Raw genomic sequence first — 9,287 nt, 5'->3', positions numbered from 1 at the left:
CTGGAGCTGCTTCCGATTCTGTTTCTCACTCTCTCTCTGCCCTTCCCCCTGATCACATTCTGTCTCTGTCTCTCAAAAAATAAATAAATATTTAAAAAAAATTTTTAAACCAAGATGTTCCCCAAGGACCTCTTCCTTCTAGGATTCACACTCTTGGGTATTTTACTAAGGAGAGTCTGTATGACCAAGAGATGCCAACCGCAGTGATAGTATATGACTCCCAAGATTAGATTATAAAAGGCACTGCAGACACCGTCTTCTCTGTGTTTGAAGCTGCTTCAGTTGGAATCATTTGTTCTGCAGCAGTAGCTAACTGATATGCATACACATACATAGACATGATTTTCCATACACTCAAATATGAAATTAAACCTGGCTAACTATTTTGCATTTTTACTTCCTTTAAATGATGTCCTGAGGATCCGTCCCCAGGAGCAGGATTGCTGGGTCAAAGGATTGGACTCTTTCAGGATCATGCCACCAGAAACCTCGTATGCAATATACCCAGCTCCCAACAAGGAACAAGCATTACTAGTTTTACTTCGGTCATAGCAGCATCAGTATTACCACTTTGACTTGATTTAATCGAGCCAGTTATCTATTTTCTTGTTCACATTCTTACATCCATTACGCTGTGTGGGACTTAGGTGGCCCTGCTGACATGCAGTGTAACGCCGGACAGACTGCTTTTCTCTTTCTAAGTCTCCCTCCAATAAGAGACATCTTTAGAAGGAACTTACATTTACTGAGCAAGTACTATACACCACGGCGCTGTGCTAAGCTCTTTGATGTGTTATCTCCTTCACCCATTCATCATCTATTTGCCGGACACTCACTTGGCGTCAGACCCAGTTTTGGACATGGGACACGGAAGTGAGTGAAACGGACAACCACCGTTGCTCTTGTAGACCCCACAGTCCAGTGACAAGCGACAAACAATAACACACGTGAGTGAATATGTAGCCGTGTAGAAAACAAAGGTGCTAAAGATAAAAACAAAGGAGGGCAGGGGGATGTGAAATACTGCAGGGCAGAGTTTAATTTTAAGTAGGGTGGCCAGAGGAAGCATCAGGGAAAGGTGGTATTAGCATAAGGATTTAAAGACAGTGAGGGAGGGAGCATGGAGATGTCTCGGAAAACAGCATTCTAGGCAGCGAGAACAGCCAACGTAAGGGCCCCCGGGCAGCACCATGCCTGGTGTGTTGGAGGAAGAGGGAGGAGGTCCAGGGGGCTGAAGCAGAGTGGGCCGCGGGGAAAGAGGGGGGGAGGGAGGGCAGAGAGGGGGTAGGACGGGTCGTGCCAGGTCTAGTGGGCCTCAGGGTGGACTTAGGCTTCTACCTGGGGATGTGGGAGCCCTGGAGGGCTGTGGGCAGAGGAGGGCGGGACCTGACTCAGGTGTTCACTGGTGTCCTCTGGTGGCCGATGGGGGGAGGACAGACTGGGGGTGAGAGTGGGAGGGACCAGAGTGGCCATGACTGCACTGGTCAGGTGATCTGTCACCGGGCGGTCCAGGATGGAGGCCCTGGACATGGGTAGAAGCAGCCAGGTTCTGGGCGTATGTTAAAGGGTAAGCCAGGACTTGTGGACAGTGTGCATGAGAGACACGGTGGAATCACAGAGGACATCAAGATTTTTGAACAAACCACTTGGAGGATGGCTGTGCTCTCACTGAAGACTCCTTAGGCCCCCCTGACACCATGCGGTAGGGCTTATCGTTACTTCTGATGCACAAATGGGGAAACCGAAACTCAGAGAAGTCAAGTGAGTCCCCAAGGTCACACAGCAAGAGTTGTACTAGATAGGGTTCAAACCCAGGCTGTCTCCAAACCTACGATCTGTCTTATTTTGGGGACCAACTGTGTCTCTCCCTCCCAGAACTCCAGAACCTTCGCATCCTCCCTCACTTCTATCTCCCAATGCCACAACGAAACACAGTGCATTCATGTCCTATGGCTGCTCTAACTTGGTGGCTTCAAACAACACAAATCTATTAATTCTAGAGGTCAGAATTCTGACATGAATTCTGACATGGGGCTGAAAACAAGCTCCTTCCGGAGGCTCCCGGGGAGAATCTGCCTCCTGGCCTTTTTGGGCTTCGAGGAGGGTCTGCCCGCACTCCGGGGCTCACAGATGCCTCCCCCATCTGCAAAGCCAGCAATGATCGGTCGGTTGAGTCTTTCTCACACTGAATCCTTTGAACACCGAAGGCTCCACTTCCCTCTTAGCGTTTAAGGACTTAGGAGGTCAGACCGGACCCATGCAATCAATCCAGAGTAATCTCTCCGACTCATCAGCTGGTTAGTTAGTGACCTTAATTCCTTCTACAAATTTACTTCCCCCTTTGCCATGTAACATGACAAGTTCACGGGTTTAGAGGGATTTGGATGTGGGCATTTTGTGGGGGACACAAAATCCACCAGACCCAGTGAGGTCACAAGGGCCTCTGTGACCTCATTATGTTCTGGGACCCAAATTTACAAGGTGGCTCTCTCTCATGGTTGTTGGATGACAAACCTCTCGCCAGGGTTGTGAATGTAGGCGTCCTAACAGTCCAGCTCCATGGGAGCCCAACCTGAGGGGGGTCAGAAGCCTTGCTCGAAGATCCAGCCCCTGCTTAAGAGGCACAAGGCCTTACTCACCAAAGCTCCGCCTCTGACCCCACCCCAGCCCCCCTCCCGGAACCCAGGCTGTTCGCACGTGTACGGGTATGTGTTTGGTCACATCCATGAACATGACCGGGAGCATCTCCCATCGCAGCAGGTGAGTTGGGGAACCCAAGGTCTTCCCGCGCTGCCAGCCTGACCGCCGGGCTGCCTGCCCCCTCTGCACGACCCCCTCCCCTCCAAGCGGACCTACAATCCCACCCGGAAGCAGTGGGGGCCTGGATGGGCCTTTCACCTGGAGGGGTTTCTGAAGACGGGAGGGTGGAGCTCCGGCCCGGCTCAGTGTGGGTGGGAGCTGGGTCTGCCTTGCAGGTGCTGGACACAGGAGAGCAGCTGATGGTCCCCGTGGATGTCCTAGAAGTGGATAGCGAGGGGGCCCTGTGGAAGTCCCTGCTCTCGGGAGCCATGGCTGGGGCAGTGTCCCGCACCGGCACGGCCCCTCTGGACCGAGCCAAGGTGTACATGCAGGTACGAGGGGTGTACAGCGCCGGAGCTTAGAGGATGGCTAAATGGCAGAACTGTGGGGCTGGCCAGGGATGGAGTGGGGGGAGGGACAGGCTTGGGGGCAGGACAGGGTTGAGCTCCAGATTGGGATGGAGGGGGGGATCAGGTGGTGGTGGGGGTCCTCACAGGGCTGAGGACCTCCCTACCCACAGGTCTACGCCTCCAAGACTAACGTCATGAACCTGCTGGGGGGGCTCCGGAGCATGGTCCAGGAGGGGGGGTTCCGCTCCCTGTGGCGGGGCAATGGCATCAACGTCCTCAAGATTGCCCCTGAGTATGCCATCAAGTTCTCCGTCTTTGAGCAGGTGGGCAGGGAAGGCCCGCCTCGTCCAGCCCCACCCTTCAACCCAAACCTCACTTACACTCTCACAAGCCTAGACCCTTACCCAAGATACACTTGCACCCTCTGGCCCCAGACCCAGGGTGGGTTTCAGCTGAAAAGATGGTGAGCGGTCCTCCCCTGCTCCTCCCCCCGCCCCCCAGTGTAAGAATTACTTCTGCGGAGTGCACGGGTCCCCACCCATTCAGGAACGTCTCCTCGCGGGCTCCCTGGCTGTGGCCACCTCCCAGACGCTCATCAACCCCATGGAGGTAAGAGAATTCCTGCCCCGTGGAAGGTGAAACAAGGTGAAAATTAGCGGCCAGGGGCGATTGCTTCTTCCCCCTTCCCTTCCTCTTCCCCTCCTCCTCTTCATCTTCTTCCTATGAGGTGTGTGTCACACTTCTATTCCAGATGGCTCCCCAAATCATCTCAGCACTACTTACTGGATCGGTCCCATCCTTTTCAATGATCCAAGATGCCACCTGTGTGATTTACTAAACTGTGTATGTTTGGGTGTATTTTTGGTTTTCGTCTTCTTGCTCTGCTGTGTCTGTCCACGCACTCAAGTCTTTTTTCTTTCTTTGGGTGGGTGGGTGGAGGTAACAATTGGATTTTATTTTTGTAAAGCGGTTTTAGATTTACAGAAAAAATGAGCAGGAAGTAGAGTCCCCATATTATACCCTCTCCCCACATATACAAAACTTCTATTAATATCTTGCGTGAGGTGGTACATTTGTTGCAATCGAAGAGCCAATATTGATACATTCTTACTAAAGCCTGTTGTTGCCGTTAGGTTTGCTCTGTGTTGTAAGATCTATGGGTTTGTACAAATGTATCATGACACGTATCTACCATTACAGGGTCACGCAGAGTAGCTTCACTGCCCCAAAGGTCCTCTGTGCTCCGCTGACTCATCCCTTCTTGCTTCCCTCCTGAATCCCTGGAAACTACTGATCATTTTACTGTCGCTATAGTTTTGCCTCCATTTCTTTTTTTATTTTATTTTATTAATTTCTCTTAAGTGATCTCTACACCCAACGTGGGTCTTGAGCTCACGACCCTGAGATCAAGAGTTGCATGCTCCCCTGACTGAGCCAGCCAGGCACCCCTGTAATTCTGTCTTCAGTCTTTAATTTTTGAAGCTTGATCTTATGCTTTCTCACCACCCCCCACCCTGCTTTTCTTTATCAGTTTTCCGGGTCATTCCCCTGTTTGTTTCCCATATAAACTTAGGAGTAACTTGTCTAGCGCAGAAAACAAAGTCAGCTACTGGTAATTTCTTTTTTTACCAATGGAAAACATTTCCATTTGTTTAAGTCTCCTTTCATGTGATTTCACGGTCTTCTAACTTTTTGTTTTCCAATATAATTCTTGCCCTTGACCAGTTAAATTTCCTCTAGTGTATGTGTGTTCTATTGCTGCCTAAGACATTGCCACAGACTCAGCGGGCTCAAATGATACAGATTTATTATGTTTCTCTGTGGGTCACCCCTGGGCACTGGCTAGTCCGGCCTTCTTCTTTTGCTGTTGGTTTTTTTTTTAATGTTTTTATTTCTATTTTGAGAGAGAGAGAGAGACAGAGAGAGGGAGGGAGAGGGAGAGAGAGCACGAGTGGGGGAGGGGCAGAGAGCGAGGGAAATACAGAACTTGAAGCAGGCTCCAGGCTCTGAGCTGTTAGCACAGAGCCTGACATGGGGGCTCGAACTCACAACCGTGAGATCATAAACTGAGCCAAAGTCAGATGCTTAACCAACTGAGGCAGCCAGCACCCCGGCAGGATTCAGTTTCTTATGGTTGTAGGACTGAGGTCCTCAGCACCTACAGGTCACCCGCTGTTCCCTGCCATGTGGTCCTCTCCACAACAGCCTGCTTGTTTAAGATGAATTGAAGAGTGTCCAGGACGCTCCCAAATCTCTCTGATTTCTTCTGTCTCAGGCAGTAGGCTCCTTTATAAAGGGCTCACCTGATTGAGTCAGGCCCACCCGGGACAATTTGTCTTGTTTTACTTAAACTCAACTGCTTAGGGACCTCCATTACATCTGCAAAATCCCTTCACTTTCATCACGTCATGTAACTTGGCGAGGGAGTGATACCCAATCATATTTACAAGTCTAGCACATTATCGAGGTGGGGGGCATATATACAGAGCACACATATCGGGGTGGGACCCTCTTGAAGACTACCTCAGAATTCTGCCTACCGCACTTGGGGTGCAGTTGTAGAGTTGCCAATATTTTGATGTCGGGGCATTTCATACAAACTCCGATGGCTGGCTTCTCTTGGAAAACTGGCAGATCTGGCCACCTGGGGTCTGCGTTCCCATGGCATTATATCTGGCTGCCACTAGGTGTAAGCGGCCACAGACTCCGCTCAGTCCATGTCACTCCCCTCACCCTCCTGACCTCTGTCAGCACTTGAATTTCTGAACTTTGGGTTGAGATCACCCACAGGCCCTGGGTTTGAAACTCAGCTCTGTGCACTTTGGAGCTTCAGCTTCTTCAGCTGTAGGACAGAGAGTCGATGAGCGCATTCAGATGAGCCAACCCCCCCCCCCCAGGTGCTGAAGACACGGCTGACCCTGCGCCGGACCGGACAGTACAAGGGGCTGCTGGACTGTGCGTGGCAGATCCTGGAGCGGGAGGGCACCCGTGCCCTATACCGCGGCTACCTGCCCAACATGCTTGGGATCATCCCCTACGCCTGCACTGACCTAGCCGTCTATGAGGTGTGGGTCCACCCCGCCCCAGGGGGTGCCTGGAGGCCTATAGTGAACTTCCTCCTGACTCCCTCCTTTTACAGATGCTCAGGTGTTTCTGGCTGAAGTCAGGCAGGGACATGGAGGATCCCAGTGGTCTGGTCAGTTTGTCATCTGTGACGCTATCCACGACCTGTGGCCAGATGGCCAGTTACCCGCTGACTTTGGTGCGCACCAGGATGCAGGCCCAAGGTCAGACTAGTGCCCCTAGCCATTGCGCATGCCCCTCGCCTCAGCCTTGACTCTGAACTTTCTCATCCCCTGAAACTGACTCCTAATCTCTCCCCATCTGATCCTGGCCAACTTCGCTGGATCCTGGCCAACTTCGCTGACCTCTGAACCCACCAAGACGCACCCCAAAATCTGATCCCAGCCCTGAAATTAACCCTACAAACCACTAAAACAAGCACTTTAGTTCATTTAGTTCAACTGACCCCCACAAATGTCCCCCAAATGTGACCCAGGCCCCCATACTGGCCTCTAGTCATAGTTTCCCCAAATTTTCTCCCAACTTCTCCAAAACAGACCCAGCTCTTATTTGCCTCCAAAAGTCAAAATTCCTGAAGTTCCTAAATTTCCTAAATCTGACCCTTAGACGTCCCGAAGTCATAGCAAGATGTCATTACCACTTCCCCCACTAGCCTGGATATACTCCCCAAATGTGGCTTCCCCAAACGGACTCTCAGCCCCTACGCCAATCCACAAACATCCAAACAAGTCCCCGGTTCACTATCTTCATCTTTAAAATATCCCCAATCAATCGCTTCTCTGCCTTTTGGCTAAGATCAAGTGTAGTATCTGTTCTTATCAGTTTAAAATATCCCCAATCTACCCGTTAGCACACTCTCCAAATCTCCAGGAGATCTTAGATGCTCCATCCCAAATAAGGCTGAATGTATTTTTAAGATGCTCCTGAAAACTCCTGCCTAAGTTGATCTCCTCAACTCTCCCCAAACTGACCAATTTCCTCTAAAAGTCTTCCAAACTCCTTCCCAACGGACCCCCAGACCTCTGCCCCCGGCTTCACCCCAACCTCCAACATTCCAGCCCCCGCCAGCAGAGACCGGATCATCTCTAATGGAATCTCTGAGCTCGCCCCTGTTTCCACAGACACCGTGGAGGGCTCAAACCCCACCATGTGCGGAATCTTCCAGCGGATCCTGGCCCAGCAGGGTTGGCCGGGGCTGTACCGAGGCATGACTCCCACCTTACTGAAGGTGTTGCCAGCAGGTGGCATCAGCTATGTGGTGTATGAGGCCATGAAGAAAGCCCTGGGCGTATAGGCAGTGGCTAGTTGACACATCCTGGGCAGAAATGGACAGGAGGGTCCAGTGTCCCCTGGCCCAAAGAGCCCTCCAGGCTTGGGCCCAGGGGCCAGTTTTTGTCAGGAGAAGCAGTCTGGGGGCCTGGGTCAGAAGATTCTTGGGGACCCCTTCCCAGGGTGCAGCCTGGGACTAGTCTGGACTCCAATTTGGCTCATTATGGCTTGTCCTAGCTTCAGGGTGAAATGGTGGACATGGAGACAATCTGAAATAAAGAGTTGGTTTCTGCTGGATGGGTCTGGGATACCTGGGTCCAAGTGAGGAGCTGGGTATCTGGAATTTCCGGGTCTAGGAGGGGACTAGGAATCCTTGGATCCAGGAGATGAGTTGTGGTCCTGGAATACTCTGGGTCTAAGAGGGAAGCTGGTCGCTTCAGATATCTGGGTCCAAAAGTGGATGCCAGGTACCTGGGATCCCTGGGGCCTGGGAGTGGGGGCTGGATATCTTGGGCCCCGAATAGTAATTGTAAAGCTGCATGATGCCTGGGTTCAGTAGAGAAATTGAGGGCCTAGGACGGGTGGGTGGAGCTCAGATCCCCACATGTGAAGCAGGGGTGGGGTGTGGAATCAGGGTCCTAGGAGAGAACCAATAGCTCTAGACCCTTGAATTCGGGAGGGGAACTGGTTCAATGAATCCTGGAAGAGAAGTAGGGGCTCTAGAATCTTGGGTGGAGAAGAGAGGGGATACAGGGAATCCTTGGGCTCCATCCTCCTCTCGGGCCATCCCACCCCCGGAAGCACCCGATCTCCAAGACCTCGAGCAGGCCATGTGTTCGGCCTACCCAGCCAGGCTCCTGGGGCGCTAACCCAGACGTCAGGCCTGATTTCCCGCAGCCGGTCGGCACTGCCCACGTCGACTGCCATTCACTCCCGCTACCGCCAATCGCCTCTCGTCTTCTGGGTGGCCGGCTCCGCCCCAATGCAGCTGCGCTTCCACTGGCTCCCACCAAAACTGGGCACATTTACTGCCTTCACTGCCATTTGTCTGGAGCGGTGTCCGCCACATTGCACCCGCCCCCACCACCCAGCCATTGGCTTAGAAATCAAGGCTAGAAAAGGATTCTGGTTAACGGGGAAAAGCAATCCAGTCCAAACCTAAGCGCGTCACCCAGAACAAGGCAGGAATTGGGTTAAATTGACTGCCAATCTTTACAAGAACCGCCTTCCGCGTGTACTCATTGGCTTGCGTGCACGATTATCTCACCTGGCGCTCGCCCAGCCTATTGAAAGGGGCCTTTCGTCAGGCCCCTCCTTCCCGTCCACTTGACTCTCCGGAGCCGTCAATCCGGCTCTGAAGTCGTCCGGTAGTTCTGGAACTCCCGCTTCATTGGGCCTCCTGCCCTCTCGGGGCTCCTCGATTTGCCCGCCCAGGGCTGGCAGCCGGCAGCCCACTGCCTGCGAGAGCTGTCGGTCACGCGGCGCCTCCCGCCCACTGCCTCTCGCGGCACTCCGATTGGCCGCTCGCCTCCAGAGCCCGCGATTGGTGTTCCCGGAGCGGCGGCCGCCTCCCATTGGCCTGGCTGCGCCGTCCGTCACGCCGGCGGCGGGAGGGGGCGTCCCTCTCCCCCCTCGTCGTCTTCCCAGCCGCTGGGTTCCCAGAGTGCTCCGCGGCCGTGTGGAGCGAGGCCTTGTTCCCGCGTTGAGCCGCCGCCGCCGCCGCCTCCTCCTCAGCTTCAGCCTCCGCGCCAGGCCCGGCCCCGCCGCGCCATGTCCGACTACAGC

General features: G+C 53.2%; 1 protein-coding gene and 1 pseudogene across 2 annotated transcripts; both read left to right on the top strand.

Moving 5' to 3' along the window:
• The first annotated feature begins 2,450 nt into the window (after positions 1 to 2,450).
• SLC25A41 (solute carrier family 25 member 41) lies at positions 2,451 to 7,799 on the top strand. 2 transcript variants are annotated; one of them, XM_029917354.1, is made up of 8 exons: positions 2,451 to 2,534; positions 2,668 to 2,760; positions 2,976 to 3,131; positions 3,320 to 3,472; positions 3,651 to 3,758; positions 6,047 to 6,214; positions 6,289 to 6,436; positions 7,355 to 7,799. In XM_029917354.1, the coding sequence occupies exons 1-8, from the start codon at positions 2,457 to 2,459 to the stop codon at positions 7,525 to 7,527; spliced, it is 1,077 nt and encodes a 358-aa protein (XP_029773214.1). In that variant the 5' UTR covers positions 2,451 to 2,456; the 3' UTR covers positions 7,528 to 7,799. The 2 variants fall into 2 exon arrangements, with proteins under 2 accessions (XP_029773214.1, XP_029773213.1); XM_029917353.1 differs by having other exon boundaries at positions 2,461 to 2,760.
• LOC115275626 lies at positions 7,004 to 7,168 on the top strand (annotated as a pseudogene).
• Positions 7,800 to 9,287: the final 1,488 nt, after the last annotated feature.

Source organism: Suricata suricatta, chromosome 12 (assembly GCF_006229205.1).
Source record: "Suricata suricatta isolate VVHF042 chromosome 12, meerkat_22Aug2017_6uvM2_HiC, whole genome shotgun sequence".
In the NCBI taxonomy this organism is placed as follows: Eukaryota; Metazoa; Chordata; class Mammalia; order Carnivora; family Herpestidae; genus Suricata; species Suricata suricatta.
The sequence above is the reverse complement of the archived record's forward strand: the minus strand, read 5'-3'. Positions and strand labels throughout refer to the sequence as shown.

What these genes read in the sequence shown, in the direction of transcription:
- SLC25A41 (XM_029917353.1), top strand. Translation starts at nt 2,560, where the DNA reads ATGGGAGCCCAACCTGAGGGGGGTCAGAAGCCTTGCTCGAAGATCCAG. An exon ending in CGCTCATCAACCCCATGGAG is followed by an intron (nt 3,759 to 6,046) that starts GTAAGAGAATTC and finishes CCCCCCCCCCAG; the next exon opens with GTGCTGAAGACACGGCTGAC. An exon ending in CTGACCTAGCCGTCTATGAG is followed by an intron (nt 6,215 to 6,288) that starts GTGTGGGTCCAC and finishes CTCCTTTTACAG; the next exon opens with ATGCTCAGGTGTTTCTGGCT.